Source organism: Dasypus novemcinctus, chromosome 24, assembly GCF_030445035.2.
Source record: "Dasypus novemcinctus isolate mDasNov1 chromosome 24, mDasNov1.1.hap2, whole genome shotgun sequence".
In the NCBI taxonomy this organism is placed as follows: Eukaryota; Metazoa; Chordata; class Mammalia; order Cingulata; family Dasypodidae; genus Dasypus; species Dasypus novemcinctus.
Window position 1 is genome coordinate 60062108 of NC_080696.1, and position 27503 is coordinate 60089610.

A 27503-nucleotide genomic window follows, 5' to 3' on the forward strand; every position below is an offset into this window, starting at 1 on the left:
ACCTGGAGGTTTTGCACAACACAAACCGTGAGCCCAAAGTTAAACCATGGACTATAGTGAACAGCACAATTACAGAAATGTGCTCTCATCAGTTTTAACTAATGTACCACACCAATGCAAAGTGTTAATAATAGAGTGCTAAAAAATGAAAAACTAATAGGGTGCTATATGGAAATCCTCTATTTTATGCATGGTTCTTCTGTGAACCCATAACTTCACTAATTAAAAAAAAAAAGATTGCAGAGTTTGATTTTAAAAACTGGTTTTAATATGTTACAGGGCAATAAACCATAACCTCTGGAGTTCCACTGGGGAAAAATGAAAAAAGACCCAAAGGTGGGCCTGGGTGCAGAGCTGCGAAGTGTGTGTGCGGTTGGGTTGGGCAGATGGGGTGGAAGCCGTGTTGTTCCATGCATCCTGCTTGTCTTGTTTATCCTGCCCGTTGCAGGCAAGTTTTGGGGGGCAGGAAGGAAGAAATGGTGGCCATGATCAGCACTGTGGCCTGGTGGCCTCTAACTAGGCCAGCGAGCCAGGTCCCTCGGGGGAGCTGTTCCACAGCACCCGAGGGACAAGAAGGCCGGGTGTTCTCACACTGCGCTTTTCAAAATAGGAACTTCGCCCTCTAAAGCAGAAGTGTTTTTTTTTTTTCCTTCTTCTGTGGTTTCATTTGTCGAATGTGTGACAACCTCCCCTTACAGATAAAATGAGACAGGCACGTCGTTCTGGTCCTCCCTCCTTCATCCCTTTCACTTAACCCTTATCGCGCTTTGCAGAAAGCGTGTCGGCTGGGAGAATCTTTTTGACAATTTCCCATGTGTTGTCAGATAACTCCATAGAATTCCGTTTCTGAGAACCAGTCGCAGACATGCCATGACGTTGCATAACCCGCCCGTGAGGCCGGAGCGCCGGGCCAGGGAGCTCCCAGGAGCCCTTCACGCCGGCGACATGAAGGGGTCGAGCGGCCCGGACGGCGCGCCCAAGGTGAGCAGCTGGGGCTGGTGGCCGCGCGGGGGGCAGCACGACAAGGGGGTCACGGGTAACGTGGGCGCTGAAGTGTGGGAAATGAATGAGCTGCAGAGCGCCTTAACAATTAGTCTCGGAAACGGGTGGAAGGTACTTTCTAGTAGAAACCAGCTTGCTCGGAGACGGCAAAATCCATCATCAGTCACCTTCCAATGAGCTGCTTGAGCAAGCTGTGTCTGACCCCCTACGGCACTCTGGGTCACTCCTGAGGTCCCTGATGGCTCTCTATGCTTGCTCCAGAGCAGCGCCCGGAGCAGGCTTCAGCCTCCGGAGCCGCGCCCTCAGCACGTTCCCTGGGTGCTGTTTTCACATCAGCTTTCCTACTGAGGTGTGTGGATGGAGCTGGAGAATTCAAACAAACTTCAGGAAAAGATTCACTATTTAGAAAGTGGCAATGGTTATCAGAAACAAAAAAATCACTCGGTGGCAAGGAAAGTGAAGCTCAAAGTTGATTTTTTTTTATCTTGCCACAGCCTTTTTAAATTTTAAGTAGACGAGAAAAAAAAGAAACAAGTGGGGAGCCTGCTTATAGGAATTAAATAGGTTATTTGATAATGTTAGATGTCATCATGAAATTTATGAGTAACCCATGATATCCTCTTTTAGGATACTCTGAAATATTGTTTTCAACTATTACTGTGAGCATTTTCAAACCACTGGGAAAAAATGGGGGAAAAATCTGTAAACCTCTCTGTATCCTTTATCTAGACTCACCAATTGCTGGCATTTTTGTGCATGTAATTGTATCTGTTTAGACACAGATACACCTTGGTTCTTGTTGTCAAACCATCTGAAGATAAATTGTGGATATTAGACCCTTCCCATTAATGACTTCAGCATGCATCTCCTGAGAACAAGGGCAGGCTCCTGCACAACCACAGGCTGTTTGACACCCGGGAATGCTTAACAGGGGTTTTATAATATCACCTGCTGTTCAGCCCACATTCACCTGCCCCCAAAATAGTCATTTTAGCTTTTCAGCTTTTTAGCTTTTCAGGCTGTTGTCATTCGCTTGTTATTTGCTTGTGTGTATTTCCAATGCAGGATTCAGTCTGAGTTCATGCACTGCATTGTTTGTCAGATCTCAACCATCCCTAATCTAGAACTATCCATTACCTTTTCTGTATCCCTTGCTTTCCTAATACTGACATTTTTTTTCTGAATATCTTAGTTTTTTTTTTTTAATGACTAGAACTTTTTAAATTTATGTACTGTATATTCTGTCTAAAAACTGTATGTAGAACTTCAGATTTTGAAAAGAATATACACAATTGTACTTTATATTCCCTGCATCCCTAGGGAGCCCTATTTCCATTACTGCATAGGTAAGAATGACTGGCGTTCACTATTGCCTTCCTGCTACGCCCTGGACTGAGTGCTGAGCTTGCATTTTCTCCCTCTATCCTCCCAACACCTCCACAAGGTAGAGGTATTACTCTGATTCCCTCTTTACCGATGAGGAATCCAGGCTTGCTTGATCTTGCCCAAGATCAAGGTCAGAGCCAACAAGTGGAGGCAATGCTGGGAATCAAACTCAGGCAGACTAAACCCAGAGCCCTAGCTCTTGGCCCGCTCAACCTATTCTGACCCTCAGACCAGGGAGCAGCAAATTCCTTTCATAAAGGACCAGTTAGAATTTCAGACTTTGCAGGCCACGTACAGTCCTTGTTGTCTTTTTTTTTTTTTTTTTTTTTTTTTAAAGATTTATTTATTTTATTTAATTTCCCCCCCTCCCCTGGTTGTCTGTTCTTGGTGTCTATTTGCTGCGTCTTGTTTCTTTGTCCGCTTCTGTTGTCGTCAGCGGCACGGGAAGTGTGGGCGGCGCCATTCCTGGGCAGGCTGCTCTTTCTTTTCACGCTGGGCGGCTCTCCTCATGGGCGCACTCCTTGCGCGTGGGGCTCCCCCACGCGGGGGACACCCTTGCGTGGCGCGGCACTCCTTGCGCGCATCAGCACTGCGCATGGCCAGCTCCACACGGGTCAAGGAGGCCCGGGGTTTGAACCGCGGACCTCCCATATGGTAGACGGACGCCCTAACCACTGGGCCAAAGTCCGTTTCCCTGTCTTTGTTTTTATGACACTTTAAAAATGTAAAATCGTTCTTAACTCTTAAGTCAGTCATCTGGATTTAGCCCACGGGCCACAGTTTGCCAGCCCACGTCTTAGACGAATGACCTCTCTGCTCACGCAGGCTACACTCATCCAGAATTGGCAGAACCAGCACAGGAACCCACGTCTTTCAGCTCCTAGTCCAGAGGCAGCTCAGTGAATGGGTTCTGGAGCATCCCCACAGAAACTGTCAGTGCACCTGTAAGATAACAGGCTTTTCCTTCAGACTTCCCACAAATACGAGCAGTAACTGAACAACCATTGAGCTTCTTGCTTTTTACAGTTGACAATACATAGTAGAGTTTGGTTCATATTAGCACAGTTGATCCATCTCATTATTTCAAATGCCTACATCATTGCTTAATTGCTTTTTAAATGGTCACAGAGCTTCAAGGCATCATACCGTGGACATGGTCATCACCTTGGAGCATCCAACTCTAAAGGAACCCTTCCATTCATACAGAGGCACCCCCAGACCAACTTCCCTCCCCTGAAGTTGGCCTTCGTACACTGGATGGCAAATAATGACTGCTCTGTTGAGCTGTTTGTGAGCGTCACTCCTTGTCAACCACATTTCCATGTCAGGAGAGCATAGCAGATTGTGCATAGCAGATTTCATATAATTACCTGCCTGTTTTATTATGTTTTCCCCTAATTGTTTCATGGATAAAAAAAAAAATAACTGAAAAATCAACAGGCCAATATTAGTGATGGGAAGCACTGACCTCAAACAATGCAGTTGCAACAAAGATAGAAATCATTATACTTGGCAAAGTAGTAAATCTCACGCCTTGTGCACTGGCATATCAGAGGCTAGCCAATTGACTCCATGTTCAAGCTCATTCAAGAAATGCTAGAAAATTAGGTCTCAAAAATGAGGTGATTTTTATATGTGAGTCCTTGTTTTAAATTTTTGGCACTTTCAAAAATGCCTTATGTATGAAAGTCACATCTGCATGTACTTTAGTGCTTCAGCTCCTTTCTTGCAAATTGTGTTACCTTCTGAGTGTGTGTGTGTCCACATGCATATGCACCTATACACAAGCGATCAGAGATGATACTGAAATTAGCATCTTGGCTCACAGCCTTTTTTCCCCCATAACATTATTTTCTCACTGGGTTAAATGTCCAGGAATTAAAAGACTATTATTGAGTCAAATAAGTATTGGCATTTGTTTTCATTCACTTTTGGAGAATTTCTGGAATTTAATTTAATTTTATTTTATTTTTAGACTTCTAGTTTAAAACCTACTTTTCCTAGTACTTTCTTGACAGTCTATATATACTGTCTCCCTCTATTAAGGCAGGTGTCTGCTTACTGCTCTTCTGAAGGAAGTTTTCAAACAAGCATCTTGATGAAATCACACAAAGGTGGCCAGTCCAGAGAACTGATCAAACCAATATTTGTGTTTTTAGAAGGCTGAATTTCAGATTCAGCCTCAAGTGAAGAGTAAATATCCCTCTTCTATCTTATCTCTGAGTGGAATGGTCCAGGCTACACCTCAGGAAACGTCAAGTTAAAGACTAAGAACTAATAATAAAAAAGAAAAGAAAAACCCAGATCTCCCACATCCCCAAGGTTGGTTTAGATGCTGGCAGATGGTGCTGGCATCAGATACTCATGTCTGTCACTTGCTGGGACTCTTCTGGGGAGGAAAGCCCAGTGGGCTTTTGGGAGGGGGAGAAATTCCAGGCTCTCCTTGTACCTGTAGCAGCTCTGAGGTGGTAAAGCTAAACATTTTAAGCTCAGTCTCTGTCAAAGAAGGGCACGTGGGACCATACACAGAAACTTGCCATGTTCAATAGATGCTTTCTGCTAGTCCCTTGAATGGAAGGGAGGCTCTGCCAGATACAGGGGAGCCCTTGCATCACAGCTCTGTTGTAAAGGGTGACGGTGGAAACGGCACTTCCTAGTTTTCAGATCTCTGAGAACAGAGGCTGTCCCTCACTCTCAACTGTCTGATGCTGTGTGGCCACAGCTTGACCTGCCACTTGGTCTGAACTTTTGAGACTTGGCCCCCTCCTCCTCCCATGGCCAGATGTTGCCTTAGACCTGACCCATTGTAACTGAGGTCAAGCTCAAAAGAGCCTGTGGCCTCCCTCTGACCTTGGCCAGGACTTTCTTCCCTCTCCCGTCTCACAAAGAGAAATGGCCCGGAGCCAGTGCCCACCTTGAACCACACTCACTGTCCACTGTCTAGCCATTCACCCCCAAATAGTTATTGGCTCTGAGGGCTTGGGGTGGTCCCGACAGGGTGACATTCCAGAGGTCAGAAAGGCAGTCAGGAGTAAACAGACCCACTGCTTTCAGGTAGTGATGACTGTCACAGAGAAGACAGAACGGGGTGAGCTGGTAGCAGCGATTGACAGAAAGGGCCACTCTGTAGAGGGGACACGTTTCCCTGAGTGATGGGAAGGACGCTGCAGGTGGAGGGAACAGCAAGCGCCAAGGCCCTGCAGTGGGAGTGAATCAGCACAGAGTATCAGTAAAAAGACCCGTAGACTGCGAGCTGGAAGCTCTGGTTCTGGGCTTATGGCACATAAACAAATTTAAGGACCCGCCACGGGGGGGGGGGGGGGGGGGGCGGGGGCGGGGGGACACAGATGCGGGTGTGGGGTCAGGCTATTTAAAGTCTTTCCTCCTCCCCCTTCATGACGCTAGGGGAGGGGCCCTGGCTGTTTGCTGTTCTGATTGGTTGCCCCACCTGTCAGTTCTCAGGGGGCCAATGGTGAGGCCTTTTGTTTGAAGCTATCCCTTGACCCCAGAAAGAGTTCCAAATGGGTCTGGTGGCCAGTGTCTTGCAGGGTCTTTCCAGCAGCCTTCCTCTCAGGAGGTTTCCGGGTGGGGTCTCACGGCCATGCAGTCTGCCGGGTCTTCAGCTGTGACCCGAGTCTTCCCTTTCCCTGCACCTGCCTCAGAACCAAGGGGAGAACGGGGTCAGAAAAGAGACGGAGGGTCTTGGAGACTACATGGAGAGCTTTAAGGTGCATTCTAATTGCAAGGGCAGCCCTAGCACCTCTAGAGCAGGAGAGGACGTGATCTGACTTCTATTTTGAAATGGGCTGCTGTGTGGCAAACCCACTGGAGGTAGGAAAAGAGCTTAGAAGCAAGGAGGTGATTTAGGAGACGTACGTGTAGACAGCTTTGCCTCCCATTCCAGATAGTTCCCTCCTGTTCTCAGTGGACATGGAGAAGAATTGTTTGCTCTGTCTTTTGTGTGTCGGGGCGTGTGGGGATCAGAATAATGACTAAAGGAGGAAATAGATTTTATTTAACAGCATATGCTATGTTTGATTCAGGGAGATGACGTACTGTTCATTCATTCAACAAATACCAAGTGCCTATGACATGCCAGGCATTATTCTGTGTGCCACAAAAGATAAAAGTATCTGGTCCCCTTTTTCGATATTCAAGGAATTGTCATCCAGTTTTTAAAAAGTCCATTACATAAGCATTACTTTTCCCTGTTTAACAACCCTTATTAACATTTTGTTTCTAATTGAGCACATTTAAAAAAAAAAAAAAAAGCTAAATCGAACACCTCTACACCCCAAAATTAGAGAGTCTCCCAGGAGACCATACAAAGGCGAGTGGCCAGCATGATCATGGAATGGGGAAGCAACCAGAGAAATATACTGCAGTCATCTTGGAACTGCGGTGACTAAGGGAGGAAATGACAAGGGCTGGAGGAGAAAGAACTTAAAAGGAGGAAGATGGGAGGCTGGTGAAAAAGATGCTAAAAGGGGTGATTGATATTAGAAGACTCCAGCATGAGTTGCAAAAAGAGGAATTAACTTTTTTAGGAACCACTTCAAGTGTATTGTTCATAAGCCATGGGTCAGGAGAGGAGGACTCTTGCACCCCCACTCATGAGAAATGGAGCTAAGACTGGAAGAAAAGGGCGTCCTCCTGTGCCCAGGCCACCAGCTCCAGACCCTCCTTGTTGGGGGCTCTGCGCATTCTTAAAACTCCTCCAGGAAATTGGTGTGGACCACGGAAAAGCCACTCCTAGGCCCTCCTGGACCACCTTGCCCTTCCCGAGAGAATTTCTCCCTGAGTTGAGAAGTTCGTGAATGTCCAGTATTGTTCTTTTTCCCTAAACTGTCATTTCTCTTGGAATCAAGAGCAGATTTGTGTGTTATCCCTCTGTCCAGAGCTGCCCAGGCGGTCTGTCCTTTGGGAAGGGTGGGAACGGGGGAGAGTCAGCTAGGAAAGCAGCAGGCACTTTCTCCCCTGGGACATTTACCATCTGGCTAACAAAAAATGAGGGTGCTTTGTTTACTTAGGGTCCCACCTTGAAAGGGGAATAAAAGCACTCAAGGTCAGGTACTAAGAGCAAAGCACCAGTTATTTCTTTCTTAGGCTGATGTTTCCCAGAGTGAAGAGATCACCAACCATTGGGAAATAATCCAGGCCGCTTACACAAGACATTCTCACTAACATTCCCCAGGCTTGGGATGGGTTATCTGTAGCCTTTTATTGACAGCAAGATGGGTAAACCCAGTGACCTGGAATAAATGCCAGGAGAATGAGAGAAAGAAAGCTTAAACAACAGGCAACTCCTTGCTTTCCTAATACCTCGAAAAATGGAGAATTCTGGGAACAAGCCTGAACCTTCGCTCATTTCTCTGTGATACATTAAGCCACTTGAGCCAGCTTTGAATTCTTCCTGATCATTCAGATGAAAAAAATCACACATTGCAGGGACCTTGACCCCTGGAATACAAGATGATTTTAGGTGATACGCAGAATATTTTTCCATTAGTTATGTATATTAATGTGCATTAGAAAAAACTAAACTAGCCCATCAAACCTATAATTTCATAGGTAGTACTGAGTAGAGTGTATTAGTCAGCCAAAGGGGTCCTGATGCAAAATACCAGAAATTGGTTGGTTTTTATAAAGAGTCTTTATTTGGGGTAGGAGTTTATAGATACCAGGCCATAAAGCATAAGTTACTTCCCTCACCAAAGTCTATTTGCACATATTGGAACAAGATGGCTGCTGACATTTACAAGGGTTCAGTCTTCCTGGGCTCCCCTCTTCCCAGGTCTTGCTTCTCTCTGGGCTCAGGGTTCCTCTCTTCCTGGGGCTTGCTTCTCTTTCCTCTGTGAGCTTACTTCCCAGGGCTCCAGCTTAAGGCTTCAGCATCAAACTCCTACATCAAAACTCCAACATCAAAAACCCTCAACTCTGTCCTTTGCCATGCCTTTTATCTGGGAGTCCCCACCCACCAAGAGATGGGAACTCAACGCCCTAATCATAACTCAATCATGGCCAGGTACAGATCAGATTACAAACATAATCCAATTTGTATTTTTGGAATTCATAACTATATGAATCTTTTTTTCTTTAATTGGCTCAATTTAATATCTTAATTTAAGCAAAAAATTGTGCAGGCGACATGTGGGGATGACAGAAATCATGCTGGACACACAAAGTTTGCCTTAGACAAGGCTTTCTCCTAATTGGAATTGGGAGCTTCGCTTATGGACTGTGAAATAACACGAAACACCTTCCCTCTCCATGCCTGTCCTCCCCCTCTCCTTTCAAAAAAGAAAGAAGGAAACGATCCTCTATGTTACTTTCCTTTCAATCCCTCCGTTTCCTTTCATGAACTAAGAGGGAAGAGTGAGACAAGAAGCCATGCGAAATGCAGGGGTTTGCCGGATGGGAAGTTGGTGGCCAGCCCACAAAGCCACCTCACTAAGGAGACTAAGGCCCGGAAAAGTCCTCAGTTCCTTGCCCACCCGCGCTGGTGAGTTACACATGAGCTCGGGCCAAATCCTCAACTGCTTCAGCCTTCGCTTTTCAGACTAGATGATAAAACCAGGGACTAGGCCAGCCGGAGTGTGGCTGAATGGTAAACCTGCTGGGACGGCCCGGGCCCTTCTCATTTGAAGGCAGTTTGGTGCAGTTATTGGAGGGCCCGGAATGCTTTGCTGCGACGTTATTTCAACCCTTACCCTAGATCAAGTACACTCGGTGGCCACCGCACCACCCCAGCACACGTGGTCAGACGTACGATTGGCGCTCGGTAAAGACAGATGCTGGACATTGTATGTCCTGCCATGGCCCGCTGGATGGACTGGGGGAAAGTGTAAACTACAATGTAAACCATTATCCATGCGGTGCAGCAGTGCTCCAGAATGTATGCACCAAATGCAATGAATGTGCCTCAGTGATGAAAGAGGTTGTTGATGTGGGATTAGTGGGGTGAGGGGGTGGGGGTTATGGGGACCGCTTATATTTTTTTAATGTAATTTAAAAATAAAATAAAATTTAAAAAAAATTTTTTTTTAAAGTATTCGTGATGAACGAATGGCTAAAAGAGCATTGTGGCAAGGTAGCTGTGGACAATGGAAGCACGTTCAAGCGAGCTGCTCTAGACCTGAACCTACTGGAAAATCCCAGCTTTCAGGCAGCAGGGAAGAAAATGCTTCATTTCCACTGGTGGGCCTTGGCAGTTTTTCCTGGGCACAACCTCTTCCTCAAAGTCCCATGAGTAGGTTGCACCCTCTGCAGTTACAAAAATCCCCCTAATATATGACTTTTGTCATCTGAACAATCTGAAATAATTCAAAAGCCAGATTGATCAGTTTACCCTGGTCATGGAGAGATCACTGAAGGTTTCTGCTTGTTCACAGAATCTTCCGTCACCCAGGCTCAGTTTTAGAGGTGTTAGGACAGCCAGGAATCACCCTTTTATTAAAATGTGGTTTTTTTCTCACCCTCCTCATATACAAGTTGACCAGGTTTATTTACTCTTTTAAAGAGTTCACGGTAAACCCCACCCCGAGGTGGCTGTTGGAGTACAGGAGATGGGAGGGAATCGGCAGGAATGTTGGAGGGGCTTGTTGCGTAATCAGCTGGACAGCTGCACAGGAGCTCCGCTCAGGCCCCAGTGTCACCAGGAGCCTCCCAGGATTCCAGCACAAACCACTACGGAGGGAGTTCTCTTCAGAAGCAATTTCTGCTGGTGTTTTCCAGGATATGGAATAGGCATCTCTAAAAATAATTTATTTAAAAGATCAAGATGAAGGCGAATGTGAGTACCTGGAGTTTCTCTCTCCTGACATCTCTTTTCTACAACTATTTGATGCTTGGCACTCTGAATTATCCATGGAAAGCGGTCCATAACTTGTTATTTCTAAGTTTTCTCCCTAAACTAAGGAAGGAGATAATGATGTTTTCCAAATAACTCTCACACAACTGGAAACACTTGAAAGTCATTTTTATGCCCCAGGTTTTGAAACAAAAATGAGAATTTATAGTCTGCTTTTGAAATATATATTCTTCTCAATTAAGTTTTTTTTAAAGCTTAAATATTACTGTAAACATCCAAGTTATTTGGGAAAAGGGAGTTTCAGTATCTCACTTTCAATTTAGTGACTTCAGGTTATTTTCTCCACATTTTGGAGCCTTTCTTTCAAGAATTTTCTACTTTTTCTCAGGGGGAGCTGAAGCAGAAACTCAGTTATTTTCCTGACTTATTTGTCAAATGAACCTTAATCACAAAAGGAAGACAACAGTTTTCCTTCAGTATTTAACTACTTAAGGTTTTTTTTTGTGTGTTGTTTTGTTTTGTTTATATAAACAGCTCCAAGTGAAATAACTCTCCCTCGTGTTGCAGGATGATGCAAGAAATTAATTAGCTGTCACCTCATTTTAAAAATTCTAAATATGTCTGATAATGAAATGCAGATTATTGAAGCAAAGCTGTCTCAGGATTTCCAAAACTGCAAACCAATCCTCTCACTACATTAAGCATGACAAATGAAAAGAAAATACTTTCATATGATTGCAAATTCTGAGGGCAAGTTCTGGTTATGAAATATACCATTTTGCTGTTTTAGATAACTCAGGGCCCCATAACTGGTGGACTCTTAGTTTTAAATGTAAACGTTAATATGGAAAGCTACTGAAATTCACGAGGGAAAATCAAAGCTAATATAATGACATCTTGGAAAATGATTTCAGAGGGAGGCGATTAAAGAGGAGAGGAAGAAGAAAGGAAATGAGGACAATGAGGGTGGGAAAGGAAGAGAAGGGAGAGAAAAGAAGGAGATGAGCTGGCTGCCGGTGCTCCCATCTGGAGACGACCCACCAACTCCTGGGAGGAAAGAAGGCAGATGGTGCTTGAGTCGCCGCCCCGGGGCACGCTGGCAGCACGTGACTGTGAGGGCCTGCAACACCTCCTAGTTCTGGCTCTGGGTAACTAGTCCCACCATGGGGGACCTTCCCTCTGCTCAGGATGTTTGTGCCCAGCATTCTGCAGCTGGCCAAAGAGGGAGGGAAGGAGGTTGGCGTGGTGCGGGGGAAGGACAGGGAGCCCCCCCAGCTGCTTGCACACTCACTCCACGCCTCCCTCACTTGCCAGACAAACCCTTCAAGCTTCTTCCACCCTAAAGTTCTGTGACTCTCAGGGCCCCTACCCTAAGACCTTGTTTAATTTAACCACCTTCTCCGGGCGCTTCGACGCTTTGCTCCTACTCGCAAGGAGCAGGGGAGAGAGACTCTCACAACCCCAGCCAGTTTCAAGCACTTTTCAGGATCTTCGGTGCTGTAGCGTGTACGAGTCCTTTGGACAATGGGCAATGGGAGTTGCATTTATGCTGTTGGGTTGCATTCTCACGCTGCTAGTCATCCTGGAAGCAAAGTTCATAAACGGTTTCCCTGGGTGAGTTTGTGCCGCAAAGGTTAAGATTGACTCTGAGCCAAGGCTTCCTTCGAGCAAATCCAGGTGGAGAGAGGACTTGAGCCCTAATGAAAAGTGGTTGCCAAAGTTCATCAAGGCAGAAGCCATTTTTGCCCCAACAGAACTGAATCCTCTTTAAAAAAATAAATAAATTTTTTATATTAAAGAAGCACAACATGGTTTAAAGATTCAAACTGCAAATGAACATGAACTGAAAGTGTGTTTTCCTCTCACCCCAAATTTCTAGTTCCTTGGACTCCTATTCCCCTACCCATATGGGGAACCCCAACTACTTATATTCTTCTAGGCATAAATGGGGGCATGCCATAGTCACAGTTTCTCATTTGGTCTTTGAAAAAATGAAATACTGGATTTTGGAAATTGTTCCATTTCAGCTTGTATACACTCACCTTGTGCTTTTAAATGGCTTTATAGTATTCCATTATACAAACCTATCATTATTTACCTATTTACCTGTACTTATATTTAGGCTGTTTCAATTCTTTTCAGCGCAGAATCTACTGGTAAATAACTGTGCATCTTACTCAGCTGAGTTAAAATGTCTTTATCAGCTGGACATTCCTCTCTCAAGAGGTATTCTTGGTCACAGACTCATCAGCTATCTGTTGAGATTCTCATATCATCTTGTGCTGCAGATGCGCTGCAACGTGCAGGCATCCACTGAATAGCAGACAACAAAATAACACGACTCCTGGCCCTTGGAACTCCAGTGGCATTCCTCTCAGGACAAATAAACTGCTTTCATTAGGGGCTAATGTGCATCCAAAGATGAAGGAGGGTGCTTTCCCTCTTTGATGAATTGTAGGAAAATGATACTAGCCAACACACAGCATGTAAGAAGTCTGTATTGTTGTGGAGTGGCCGTGACTCCTTACAAACATTTTTGATGTCTGTCTAATCTTTCTTTTGAGTTCCAGAAGTTATCTCACAGAATGTTGCTCTCTCACAAAAGAAGTGTGGCATTGGGACTCAGTTTCTTCTCAGGTTGTCCTTCTCCATCTCCTCCTTTCTTGGAGAATGTGGGTGGAAAAAAATGGAGGCGGTGAGGGGATTTCTCTTGTGCTTTCGGAAACTTTTCTTTTTCTTTCTTTTTTGAAAGTATGATGTGTTTTCAAAAAATGACAGAATTGTCTCTCACAAACCAACAGATAACACCGTTCTCCCTGCTTTGATCCCTGCTAGCCTCGCTTCATATTTACATAATATAAAATACTTTCCAGTGCATCCAAGGAGAGCTTGTTGTCCTTAAAAATGATCAAAGAGCTTTCTCCAGTCGCGTTTGCGCCTGATATGCCCAGTCTGTGCTCAGCTTCCTCATAAAGACACATAAGAAAATATCTCACTGATGATGAAGTAAAAGTTCCTCAATCAAGGAAAACCCTTCATGAGCTTCACAGATTCACATTCCCCATACATCAAAGGATTTGTAATATTTACAGAGTATGCTTAGAAATAATTGTGGTTTTCATATAACTAACCATTTCTCATGTCCTTCAGAGGGGAAGTATGAAAAATTCTGTCACCTTCCCCTAAAATGAACTAAGAATTCTTGGAAGTAAGGCATGGAATCTGTGAGAAGGAAGCTCAAATGTCAAACATGGACAGTTTTCAGAGAAGGATTTTAGTTAAAGGAAAACACCCTTCTCACTGACATTGAGTTCTGCAGCTCTCAGAGCAGAGGCTGAGAGATGCCCGCCCCACGCGTCTCCCCCTCGAGATTCCTGCCATATTTACAGTCTGTACCACGCCTGCGGGCCCTTAATTATCTCGTGACGTGATTGACTTTCCCTTGAAGTAATGTTATCCTGGGTTACCCTGACGAAACCCTCTCAGGCCTTCGATGAACGTTTTCTTTCCTCCTAGGAGTACCAGAGTGTCCTGTGTTGTTGCTCTGGATTGTTGTCATTTTTGTTTTGCTTTGTTTGGGTGGTGGTGAACGATGAGGGGAGGAGGAAACCTGACCGGCGGGGATGCGGAGCTGACCCCCGTGCACGGAAAGCCGGAAAGAAGCAGAATAGGGGGGAGAAAGCCCCGGCCTGGGAGGCAGCAGGAAAACAGTCTGGAGCACCCCAAAGGGGAGCTTCAGAACACAGGCTGCCCATTCGAGGAGTCTGCACAGGGCCAGAGGCTCAGGCCGGCCTACTGGAAACGCAAATTAGGGCACGGCCTCTAAGCTCTCAGTTGAGACGACAGGGTCAGCGATGTCAAGCAGCCCCTGCCCGCCGGGCCCTTGTCCAGTGCTCACACTCAAGAGTTCCTGCAGCTTTGTCTTTCGAGTAAACTGGGGGGGAAAGTCCACATGCACAGGAAAGCAGAGAGGCAAGCTGGGCTCCTGGAGAGTCCGCGTGGGTGCCCTCGCGGAGGAACTGTGCCCACCTCCCAGCTAGAGAGGGGATTACCGTCCTAGTAAGAGCGATAAGAGAAGCCAACAACTGCAGCTTCCGGAGGTGGCATTTCTACTGGGTCAAGACAGAATGTGCGAGAGCCAGTTTTTCTTTCTCTTCTTACTTTTCCTGGTCTGTCCAGCAGCACTCCCTTTCTCCATTCTCTGGCAAGTATAAAACTGCTCTTCCTTCAACACCCAGCTCAAAACTACATCCACTCCTTCCCCAGCTCCCATCTACAGCTATTCTAAATCCAACGTCCACCCTCACCCAAGCCACCTGGATTGGGCAACAGGCTGTGATTAGTCTTTGGGTTTCACACTTGCCCCCCCCCAATCTGTTCTCCACCCAGCAACCAGACGTAAACAGCAGCCAGTACATAAAGCAAGGCCCATTCCTCTGGTCTTTTCTCAGTTCCTCCAACTCACCACGCACTTCACACACACACACACACACACACACACACCCTTCCTCTGCCTGAACGCTCTCTCCCGGACTCTTAATCCGACTAATGCCTACTCAGCCTCCACAGCCACTTTCTCAACCCTTCTCCAAGACCTCGCCCACCACCCTTTTCTTCCCAACTGGACTCATAATTTCTCAGAATTCCTGTATTTTCCTTCAAGTAGAAACCCTCTCTTTCTTTTGTGAGTACTTGATCAGAGTTTTGTCTCCACCACTGGACTGTGAATGTCGGGGGTCCAGGAACTGCTCAGCTCACCGCCGTAGCGCCCGCAGAGCACCCGGCCTGGAGCAGATGCTCCATGCGAACGTGGTGGGGGAGTGAGTGAAGGGGCCTGGCTTCCCGGGTTTCTCCAGCTGCAGTGAATCGCTCCTTCCCCGGCCAGCCCAGGCTCCTGGCTGATGACTGTGGCGGTGCAAGCTGCATTCCCACAACTGTGTGAGGGTCTCCCTCTCCCAGCTCACCACCCTGACGGCAGGCAGCCCTTAGGCTCTGCCTTCCTTTCTACAAACCGCCCCCTCCACCGCCCTCCCTGAGGCCTACTCTTCTGTCTCCTTTCCCCTTGCCCAGCTGTTGTCTGAAGTTCTGGGGAAAAGGTCCTGGCTGAAATTGAGAACCTTTCTTCCACGGTACCTGAAATCTAACTGCTCTTGGAAAACAAAAGTCTGGACGTGTGTCCTCCGTCTCCTACATATCTACGTTGGCACCCTATTAAAGAGCTCCTGGTGAATGGCCTCAGTGACAATCCCAGGTGTGAGCAGGCTCCTCGGCGGCCGCCTGCCCGTGGTCCCCGCCCGTTGTCCCCGAATCGCGTGGCGCAATGCTGGGCACACCGCGGGCAGGGACACCTGCACAGCTTCTCTCTTGCTCTCCCTGCGCTGCCCGACTCGCCCCGGCTGGACTCTTCCCTGCATGGCCCGGAGGAGGAGGGTGGGGGGGATCTAGCGCCGCGCCAGCTCCCTGAGGCGGGGCCAGCACACGGACACCTGAAGGAAGGGGGGTGCGGCGGGAGGAAGAGCAGAGCGCCCCCCTGAGGTGGCAGCGCCCTGCGCGGCGAGGGCAGGGAGGCTGGCCCGACCGTCCCGGGCCTCGACTGCGCGCAGGGAGATTGTTCAGGTTTTGTCCTACAGCCGTTCTAAACACCTGGAGGTCTTTAGGCTTCAGGTGCGTAAGGTGTCCCCCGGCAGCTGCGTGGAGAACAGGTGGCAAGGGGAAGGGCGCAGAAGTGGATGTGAGGAGGCCAGCTGGAGGGGTGAGCTGTCACTTCTCTTTCTACCCCTTGCTCAATGTGCGACCTGGGACGAGCCATCTGATCTCTCCGAGCCTCAGTTTCCTCATCTGTAAAATGGGGATAAGCAAGCCCACCTCTGAGGCTTCTGGGAGTTTACTGTTATAACGGCTTCCACGCACCTGGCCCAAGGTAGGCCGGCATTCGAAGCTAGTTCACTGCCGTCCCTCCTTTCTGGGTCAACAAGTCCCCCAAGACTTCCCACGTGCGTTTTGTTCTTCTTTTGTAGCAGAAATCTTGACGGTCTTTGCTGTTGAATCTCAGTCATTAATTATTGCTTGAGGTGTCTGGAGATACCCGTTGCCAGTTATAATGAAATGCGGCGCTGACAGGGAATCACGGTAGAGCAAAATATTCAGGGTTTTGCCTTGCTGGGAGCACACATCCTTTGCAGGTGTAGGCTGCTCCACCGAACACAGCAGGACAGACAACGAAGCAATCCGTGTGGCAGGGACAAAGACTGTCGCTGTCCGTCCTGGACAGCTGTGGGTGCTGGGCAGGGTGGATGACCACAAGAAGCCATTGTTTTCCAGGGATATGCCCGGCCTTTCACAATAGGCAGGTCTACCAGCTAAGCTGCTGCAACTCTGGACATTTGCAGCTGCCATATTGCAGCAACTGTTCTGTCTGCAGATACACAATATCCTATTTCCAGACAGATGCAGGGACATTTCAGATGAGGAGCTTTTGCTTTTCAAACTGTTTTGAATATATTTCATAGAATAGTGGCGATTGACTAAAGACTGTGTTTTCCCTTTCTTTCCTAATGTAAATTGTTGAAGTCTAATTTCCAAAAGGGTGAAATCATGATTTTCATCAAATATAAAATGAACACATATCAACACATGATTAATAAATGAAGGAACCTGTGTCAAAACTGGGTCAAAGAGCGAGGAGCTGGGTTATCTATAGGCAATTTAATAAAGGACTATTAGGATATGATTGCAGGATTAGATACAAAACTGGCTAAAGTCCTACAAGTAATAAACTGTATCCTTTGGGTTATCTTTTCCTACTAACCAGAAATTATTTGCATCTTTTCTGGAAAAACAACCTATGAATTAGCATATAAATTTGCTAGGCCTTGACCTTTAATGAATAATCTTTATAAGATTCTAAACCTCTGGTCCCTCTGAAAACTTCATCCCTGCTGGATTCTCAGAGCTGAGACCCATGTAATGTGAAACCTACTCTCAAGACGTTCAAGGGGTGGAAATTCAGCAGGACACTAGCGAGGCCTTGAGATCCATCTTCTACACATCTTGGTGGTCACCTTACTAAAATCCACCTAAGAAGGTGGAGAGAGGGTCAAAGAAATCTTCCATGACCTCCTCAGCCTGCTAGGGAAATAGGAGCTCTCACCTTTGTGCTGTGTGTCTGTTTACCTCCCAGAGATGTGAAAATGGGGGCATTGCATTATTTGTACCCATACCCTATCTATCCACTAACTCAACAAGGGTTTAATGAGCACCTACTATGTGCTGGACCCTAGGCATGCAGCAGAGAACAGCGAAGATGCAGCTTCTGCTCTCCTGGAGCTTGTGTGCTAGGCAGGGAGTCAGTGGCAGAATCAATGAGCGTCCACTTAATGAACTGAATACAAGTGGGATAAGTACTGACCTGGAAGGGTGTTGAGCAAAAAACAAACAAACAGGGGAACTGGTTCGGTCTGGGGGAGGGTGTGAGCTCATTGTTTTTTAAAGAAGTAACATTTAAGCTAGATCTGGAAAGATGAGTGGGATTTCACGGGGTAAAGGGTTGCTGACTGTTTGGGGGCAGAGAGAACTGGCTGTGCAGGACTCGAGCCCCCAGGAGGAGCGCCACTCACACAGGCTGCTGAGGAAGTGATACCCCGAGGCGGGCGAGGTGAGCAGGAGCAAAAAGAGGCTTGAAGGTCTGGGGGGGCACAGGGGCTTCATCCAAAGAAGCCTGAGGAGCCCTTGAAACGTAGAGCGGAGAATGGCAAGATCAAAATTTGTGTTTCTGAAAACTCAAGCGCCAAGAACAATGCTGTACCATAGGATCCAACAAATGTTTGCTAAATTCATGGAGGAAAAAATGGCTGACCCAAGGGCACACCCCAGGGTGCCTGACACCTGGAAGGCAGTCGTAGCGATAGCTCGAACTGGGCTTATTTTCACTTTTTTTTTTAGGAGGTCCTGGGCATCGAACCCAGGACCTCATACATGGGAAGCAGGCTCTCAACCGCTTGGGCTCCATCTGCTTCCTGCTTTTCACTTTAATAGAGTATCAGCCACCAGATGACTTTCTATCATTCCTTCCAGTTAAGGATTTCTGTTTCACCGTGGGCGAAAGAGGAACTCTCTCCAGGCAAGAATTCCCCTCATCCCACATGAGTCCGTAACTCTTTCAAACCTCTTTTCTTTTCTTTTTCTTCTCTTTTTTTTAATGAGTTAGAGATAGAGTGTAGCCGGGAGGTTGGCACTTCTCCAGGTGCAATCACGGTATCAACTCACAGAGGAAGGCAGGCTGCGGTCCATTCCATGGCTTTAGGTCATCTGGGTACTTGAGTGAACATGTTAAAAAAGAAATTCCGGGTTTCCTTGAAAAGGCTTTTACATAAATGTACTTTACCATCTGACAAAAAGCTTGTGTAAGGAGGTGATGAGGGTGCAAGGCAATGGGCTCTCCCAGTACCATGGCGGGGGGGGGGAGGTGTGACTTGACGAAAACCTTCCTGAGGGGAAGAAAGAGCCGAGATGATTTCCATCCCACCAACTCCTCACCTAGGATTTTACCCATGAAATAAATAAGGGAGGCTACAAATATTATCTACAAAGGTTATTATTTCTGTGCTGTTTATAGTAGCTAAAAACTGAGATTAGTTCAAATGTCCCCAAACCAGAAAGGACAAGTATGGTTTATCCATTCAGTGGATACCACATAGGTAATTAAAAAGATACTGAAGAAGACACTCTGTTGACAGTCTATTTTTAAATGGAAAAAAGCAAATATTAGAACGATGTATCATATGATTCCCATTAATTTTTATTCCCTTAGTATTTAGAAATTTACAGAAAAATCATGCAGAACCATTAGGTTTTGAAAAGTAACTATGATTATACAAATATGCACAAGGAAAGATCTCTAAGGACACAAACCAAAGGATGACCACAGTTATCTGTGGCAGTGACACCGTGGGCATCTGTGTTTTCTACTTTGTGCTCATCACGATTTGGTATTTTTTTCTTTAATGACTATTTATTGCTTTCCTCATAAAAACAAAGACATTTTTTACAGAAATTTCTTATGATCTCTGAGGATCTCAGCTGCTATAGATTTGTGGGGGGATTCGTGCAGCCCTTTGTGGCAGTCTGGGGAATTTAATTCCATTATGCTTCTCAGACATAAGCATTGTTGTTTTTCCTAAATCCACACATACCTGGGTGTTTAAGGTGGTTTTTATCAGCAACTGACCATCCAATTCCATTTTTGCCATAGTAAAAAAATTATGCAAAATGTGCAACTGAATTCTCAACAAATGTAATGGAAGGTTTGATCATTTTTGCTTTGATATCCTTTTTTAAAAACTTTTTTTAGACAAATCAATTTTATTGATACATATTAATAAAGCATACAATTCATCCAAAGTATACAATCAGTGGTATTTGGTATAATCACATAGTTGTACATTCATCATTTCAATGGTTATTAGAGCATTTTCATTATTTCAGTAATAATAATAAAAACAAAAAACACACCAAAAAATTCTTCACCTCTCAATCTCTGTTTCCCCTGCTGTACACAGCTGCTGTTTCTAGCTATTCTTGCACAAGTATTTATTTATTTGTTTAGTAGTTTTATTAAGATATATTCATGTACCATATGATCCATCCAAAGTGTATAACCAGTGGTTTTTAGTATAATCTCAACATTGTGCACTCATCACCACAAAAAAATTTAGAACCATTTCGTTACTCCTAAAAGAAAAACTCCACACCCCTTAGCATGCTGATTACTTTATAAACTGCATGTATTAGGTGCTAGTGGGTAGTAAAAGTATAATTAACTAAATTTATTAAAAAAAAAAAACTGGAAAGATAAATACCAAAATGGTATGACTAATTCTCTCTGAGTGGTGGGATTATGGGTAATTTTTATTTTCTTCTTTTTGCTTCTTTATATTTTCTAACTTTTCTGTAATGAATATGCACTGATATAAGGGGAAATATGATCGGTTTAAAAACTCTACAGAAACTAATTGCCTTCACTTAATTGCAGCAGAAAGAATTACAGTTCAAATAAAGAAGGGACTTACCCATCCCTGCCATTGCAACAAGGCGAATTTTTAGGGAGACTGTGTGGTTTACTGAAAAAGCACACATCTGAGAATTAGGGAACCTGGGGTTTGATCCTGGCTGTGTGATCATAGACAAATTACCTAACCTCTCTGAGTCTGTGTGTCATTATTCATTCATGAACATTTACTGAGCAGCTCTCCTATGCTCCTGGGCCTGTGCTCGATGCTGGGAGTAGTAGACTAGCAAATAAGTGAAGTAGGCTCCCAGCCATCATGGAGCTTCTAATCGAGTTAAGGAATAAAACCACCAACAGTCAAACAAACAGCACTTCCTGAAAACCAGCATTGTTGGATGAACTTTACATGTATCGACCCACTGCATCCTCTCAATAACCCTATGGGGTAGGTATTACTCTTATTCCCATTTTTCAGATGAGGAAATTGCAGTCCAGAGAGGTTAATTAATTTGCTCAAGACTCCACAGCTAGGGAGTCACAGAGCAGGATTTCAACCCAACTGTGCTTTACGCTGCACTCAATTATTCAACTATGAGGACTATGGTTCAATGAAAATAGCGCCTATTTTAGGGAGGCTCAACCTAGTCTCAGGGTGGAGGTAAGATTTCCCTGAGGATGACATTCAGGCTGAGACCCCAAGGACAGGTAGGGATAAATCACACGGCAAGAGCCGCGGGGGTGGGATGGAACAGCGGCGCAGTTGTGGATCGGCCCCTGCGCTTCTGAACGAGCAGCACTGGGCGTGGCCCTGTAGACTGATGGCTTCTCTTCTCCCCGCTGTCCCAGGCCCTCTTGGCTAAGGCCCTGTATGACAACCACCCGGACTGCTCTGACGAGCTGGCTTTCTGCAGGGGAGACATCCTGACCATTCTGGAGCAAAACGTGCCCGAGAGCGAGGGCTGGTGGAAGTGCGTGCTCCACGGGAGGCGAGGCCTGGCCCCGGCCAACCGCCTCCAAATCCTGGCCGAGGCGCCCGCGGAGAGGCTCTGTGCCCGCTGCCCGAGGGGCCTGGAAGAAGCCCTCGCCAGCTCGGAGGAAACCTACCAGGTGCCCACGCTGCTCAGCCCTCCCGCTCCGGGCCCCGTCTACGAGCAGATGAAGAGCTGGGTGGAGGCACCCCTGCCGTCCACCGCCCAAGTCTACGAGTTCCCTGACCCATCCGCCAACGCCAGGATCATCTGCGAAAAGACTCTAAGCTTTCCCAAACAGGTAAGCGTATTTCCAAATGAAATAGATGGGTCAAGGGCTGTGGAAATATACGTCCATTTCGGGAGGTCCAAATGTGTAAAATGGCAGTCTGGAGGGTTGGCTGGGTGCCCGCGGGTCCCACTGCAGCGTGACTGGTACTGAAGTCTCCCCTTGTGATCCAGTGTGTGTGGACACAAGCATCTTCCCAGGGGCCTTTAACACTGTGAAGCAGTGCTAGGACCACTGGCCACGGACGCAGGGCTTGAATTTCCATGGGTTCAGAGGCAAGCAATTGCTTATCAGATTTAAACTGTATATTCCCGTTGACCCAGACATTTTATTTCTAGAATTGCTACAGAAATATACAAGTAGGCAAATATGTATGTGAAGGGAAGCCACGGTCATTACAGAATTACTTGTCATTGGGGAAATCGAAAGCCTAAATATTCATTAATGGAGTGACTGGTTAAATAAATCAAGGCATATCCCTACAATGAAATACAATGCAGTGGTCAAAGAAATGAGATAGTTATGTGAGGTGTGTTTAAGGGGGAAGAAAGAGCCATTTAAGTAAAATCCAAACCACAACAAAACCACAAAAAATTTGTCTGTGTGTTTGCTCTCAGATAGAAAAAGATCTAGAAGGACACACATCCCATTGCTAAGCCAGTTGGGAGGTGGAATTGAGTAAGGGGAAAGTGAAAGGAAGTATAAAATAAGCAGGGACTTGTTTTATTCCCTCTGGTGTCCCAGCACATAGGCTTGTGCCTGGCATGAGGTCCATACTCAAAAAATATTTGATGAACAAATAGATTAGGAAGGGGAGCAGATATAGCTCAACTGGTTGAATGCCCGCTTCCCATATACAAGGTCCTGGGTTCAATTGCCAGTACCTCCTAAAAACAAACAAATAGATTAGGAAAAAAATTGTGCTGTATTGAACACATAGTGCATCTATAATTTTTTAAATTATCAGTTAAAAAGAGACCAAAAAAAAAAGCATTCAGTAAATGTAGAATGAAAACATTTTTTTAAAGAAGGCAAGGAACTAAAAGAAGAAAGAGAAAAATAAATGCACTGTCTTTCCCAAAGCCTGGCCTTCATGAGGTGCTAAGAATGCAGAACACATTTGCACGGTCTCTAGTCGCTGCTGGAATTTCCTGCTTTGCTTTTGCTGAAGTGACACAGTCCACATGGCCTCAGCCTGTGCCCAAGGAATGTCCCACTTCCCACTTGAGCCTCCTCCCTGCCAACTTCCAAAGCTTCCTTCAAACAGGAAGGTGTTGATTCCTTAAAAGATTTTGAATACTCGAGATTTTCTAACTCCCCGAGGCCCAGAAGCTGACAGCTGCTGCATGGGACAGCTGCCCTAACGGGCGCTGGCTGCAGACTCCAGAGGGAAGGCTGCCCAGCCTCCCTCAGGAGTCCACGAGGTGGACCCTGCGTTGCTTTTCTGGAACAAATGGCCCGGAGCTAAGCCTGGCATGTCCAGCTGCTGCCTGAGCAGCTGACTCCGAGCAGAGCCTTGGCTGTCTTCCCACAAAGAACAGCACTGTAAGACATGAAGCGAAGGTCCGCTGGCCACAGCCACTGGGCCCTGCTTGTGCAGGCGGAGGCAGCAGAGAGAAGCCACAGCGACCGACCAAAGGGGAATTCAGACACCAGGCCTTCCGCCGCCCTAGCTTGGTTCTTGAGGGCAGCACAGTAAAGTACCTGGGGAACTTTCCTGCCCTATATTTCTGAAAGTTCCCTCCTTGTCTTCCCTGTCTACATTTTTGTCCCCTCCCTCCCCACCACTTTCCCCCTTTTTTTTTTTTTTTTGGCCCATCTTTGGCTTTGAAGACAGCAGTCCTGGTGCAGCTGGAGTGAGCCAGACTGGGCTGGGGGCACCGCAGCAGCCCCCAGTCTTGTTTTTCTCCTTGTGCATCATGAGAGGCCTCAGCCCCGTCGTTCCCAAGTCCGCCTCCAGATGCACCTGTTGTGATTCTGAATGATTTCGCTGCTGCTACAAGAAGGAAGGAGCCATAGAAACGAGAAGACTAGGCAATAATTGAGAACAAAAGTCAAGCTCACATTCTCGACCACAGGCAGGCATCGCCTTCCTGCTTGTGTTTCCAGTGTTAGACCCGCGCCCAAGCCTGCCCGGGAAGTCCATTCTGGGCAGAAGTGGTCACTGGTGGAATCAGCAAGGCCAGTTCAATGGCAATTCCGGGCTCGGAGCATGGCCTGGGTGGGCCGTTTCCTGTTCCTGGGCTCCCTTGTATTTTTCTTTTGACTATCTGTAGGTGAAGGGTGGCCCAGATTAAAAAGAAGGACGGCTGACGTGTGTCACTTTCCATGGGAGTGCTCGAGAGGGTTTGTGTGAGCATCAGATGTCTCTGGCTGGACTACAGGAAATTGAATGCCAGGGAGGGGAAGGGGCCCACCCGTGGGCACGTGGCTGATGAATACTGAGCTGGAGCAGAAGCTTCCTTGCTGTGTCTCTGCCCTTGACTGCCGACGCCCCCGAGACAGAGCTCCTGATCTTCTCTCGCTTGACTCTTGTGGCTCTTCTCTCCATTGAGCTTTTTATGGAGGTCAGCACAGGGACCCTTGGGGTGCAGCTCAGGGAATCACAAAGGGGACATCCTGAGACACTGGCACCCACATCAAGACACAGAACACAGCGAGCACCCCAACAGCCCCTCGAGTCTTCCAGACACCCCCCTTTCCCCACAAGGAAACCACGATCTTGAGCTCTGGTTTACTTTTTATCCCGACTTCCTTAATATAATTTGCTGACATAACTTAAAAGAAAAAAAGAAAACCACAGAAAGAGCATATTTGATTTCGGTTTAAATTCAGAGAAGGAACTCCTGTGTTTCAGGTGGGGAGGGTCAGATTTCCTAATGAAACTGCGCCTGGACCTCTGGTTCCTGAACTGGAGTCCCCGGCCATCTCCTGAAACCTTTCTCAAGCATGTTCCTTAATTGTTTGTCACCTTAAACCTCTGTTTCCCAAGAAACACCAGGCATTTTTGAACTGGTTTCCTTCCATCTGAAATTCCTTTAGAGTGGCCTCCCCAGGAAGCGCCTTTGCTCTCTGAAGGTAGTCTTACACGTGTGACCCATAGAGCCCGCTTTGTAAATAAAACGGCCTGAAGTAGCAGGCAAATAATAGGTGACCGAGTCCCATTTGGAAAGGCTCTGGGGTGGGAGAGAGCTTGGCGTGTTGGAATGAGTGGGGGCAGTGAGGGAAGAGAAGTGTCTTCAAACGGGGCTGGAGGCGGTGGTTGAGGCCGGGGACCTACATAGCCCTTGGGGTCAAAGTGGAAGGGACAGCCATTAGAGGGCTTAGTTCTAGACCAACCTACCCCCACCAGGGGAAAACCCACAGATTTATTGTGCCCTTGCAGTAAGGATCTCGTAAGTGTTGTAACAAATCAAAAGCAGTTTCGGCACAACAAGGTTTGGGTGCTCAGTGCATTTTATTTGCTTGCTTAATCTCAAGCTGCGGACACGACAACTGATGCGTGATAACCAGGTCGAGGGCACACGACACATTTAAAGGCGGAGGATGCCAGAGTCTCTGGAGTCAATAGCCCGAGGGCCGACACAAGGCAGGCGGGTACCGTTAACGAAGGTCTCGGGAGCCAGGCCGACGCCGTGTCGGCGGAGGATGCCACGCTGTGGGCTGGAGGCGTTGGTCGTGGAGTGGCAAGGATGGCCAGGGGCCTCCCCGCGCTGCCCCGAATCGTGCAGCCGGGCTGAGCCTGCCTCTACCTGACGCTCACGTGAGCGGCATCCAAACGGGTGTTTATGCCGCAGACTGGTCTCTGGCCTCATCAAGGGACCGTCCCTCTGGCGGGCATCCCCGCACAGATGTCTGGTTATGGTTAAAAAAACATTTTCCTCCCTTGGTTTACGTTCTAAATGTAGTCAACGTGTTTACCGTACTTTGGGGATTCAAGATCTTTGATATCATACACCACAGGAGAGCATTTGCACAGCAGAGGAGGCACAGGGCGTCTCCCAAGCAAAGGCTTAGAGAGAGTACGGGGTGGGGGTCAGCGGTCAGCACTGTTTACGTGGCTCACAGCCAAGCAAGGCTGTGCGTGGAGGGGTCTGCGTCAGGCTAGGCTACAAAGGCGACTCGGCTGCTGCATCCTGGGAACTAAGATAGGTGTGGAATGTCTCAGAAGCTCCGCATCTGAAGCTCTGCTCCGGGGCTGGGAATCCAGGCTGCTCCTGGGGTCAAAGTGATTCAGATCCTCCAGACAAGTGTGGGATGTGTCCTTCTTACTGATAAGGTTAAAACAGCCACCCTTCTGAGATTCTAGGATTTCAGAGAACAACGTTTATCAGTGAGCAAGAAAGAATTGCCCTTCGAAGAGGGCGGATGTTTTGACACTCCCGGCTGCACTGTGTACTTTCCTGGGCCCTGTACGGCTTCTGCTGGGTCTGTGAGTCCAGCTCAAGGCCTGGCCAGGAGGACTTTTACAGTCCAGCAAACTTCCACCCCCTCAAGCCATACCCATTCATTCACCCAAACACCTTCCACCCATAGGCCACAGGGCTAGCTAGGGCCAGGGCATGTCCTGAATGAAGGGACCCTGACGTGGTCCTCCTGGAGCTCTCCCTTCACCAAGATTCCTCTTCCCCATATTTAAACCCTAAGCATCCCCATGATCCACCTTGGAAAGCCCCTAGCTTGCTGATGGCACTCGGAGCAGAAGCCCATTCTCCCTCTGCCGGCCTCTCTGGAACTTCCCCTTTGCCTCTTCCAGGCCCTGCTTCTTTCCAGCTGTTTCCAAGGTCTGCCCATCCAACTTCCCTCCCTTCAGACAGGAGCCCCCTGACAGACGAGCTCCACTATGCTGTAATGTCACCCATTCCCAGGCCCCACCCAGGGACATTCTGGGTCAACATCTGAGGTGGGAGCTGGGTGCTCGAGATCTGGCCAGGCTGGGAGCTGCGGCTCTCCGACCCCCAGGAGGTGCCTGGCACAGAGTCAGCTTGAAGCCAAGGTCCCCTTGACAGACTTGGACTCCAGGACCAGAAGAGGTCATGTTTTCCAAAACCATTGCCTAAGCAGGTGCGCTTAGAAAACCACGAATCTGATTGTAAATCCTGCCCTGTGAAGGATAAACTCCAAGTTCCTTAGCACGGCCTGCTCCGCCCCTCACGGTTCTCCCATCTCGGTCCATCCCTCCAAATCACCAAGTTCTCCTCGGCTAGTGACCGCTGCTGGCTGCGGTTCACTGGTCTCTCCTCCTCGGCCGTTAGCCAGAGTGGCCCATCCCTGGACAGGCTCTGCTTTCCCCGGACCTCAGCAGGCCCCCCATTTCACACTCCGCAAGCCCTGTCTGTCCGTCTCGCCCACTGCTCTCTCTGCAGCACCGTTAAGTGACAGGAATACCCAGCACTGGCCTCGCAGCCTCCTGATCCCTAAAGAGCAGAATCACCCAGGCCACTTGTGTGCCCTGCAGTCTCCAGGCTCAGAGATTCAACACACTGATGTAGGGCCTGAGAAGCTGCATTTTAACTCTCCTCCCCGGCAGCTAAGGGAGGAAGGCCGCCCTCACCCACGTCCCCTCCCATGCTTTCTTCTTTCAGTCCCAGTCGTGAAGGGCCTGCCGGTCAGCGTTGCCAGGCCAGCTCCCCGGCGAGGGCTGGGGCTGTCCCTGCTGCGTGAGAATTTCCAGCGTGGCTGTTACCACCAGTCGTTGGCTTCTTTAACTTTGCTCTCTTCTTTTTCTCCCCAGGCTCTCTTCACACTTCCCAGACCTGCTCGGGCCTCGTTGCCAGCTCTGCCTTGCCAGGTGTATGACGTTCCTGCCCAGAGCCGGGTCTCTTCAGCCCCCAAGGTGAGCCCGTTCAGTGACCAGGCTCCACCCTGACACGCTGGCACTGGGTGTGGGGTTGGCGATGTCCCGCAGACTCTGCAGGTCAGCTGGACGGATGGAGATCTAGCTCCAAACGCCAAGACGCACGCGAGCACTCGGAGGCTCCCCTGGACTCCTTTGTGCCCACGGAGTCCACACCAGCTCCGAGAAAGTCAGGACTATTTGCT

The 27503-nt window shown here is 47.5% G+C and overlaps 1 protein-coding gene across 2 annotated transcripts in view; it reads left to right on the forward strand.

The window, feature by feature from the left end:
• Window positions 1-680: 680 nt before the first annotated feature.
• The window catches only part of CASS4 (Cas scaffold protein family member 4), a 35878-nt gene continuing 9055 nt past the window's right edge, over window positions 681-27503 (forward strand). The window contains exons 1-3 of one of the 2 annotated variants that reach the window (XM_058287254.2): window positions 681-981; window positions 21051-21473; window positions 27196-27297. In XM_058287254.2, coding sequence (XP_058143237.1) covers window positions 871-981; window positions 21051-21473; window positions 27196-27297 — 636 coding nt within the window. In that variant the 5' untranslated portion in view covers window positions 681-870. Of the gene's footprint in view, window positions 982-10090; window positions 10181-21050; window positions 21474-27195; window positions 27298-27503 lie in introns of those variants that run through there. The other variant, XM_058287255.2, reaches the window with a different exon arrangement.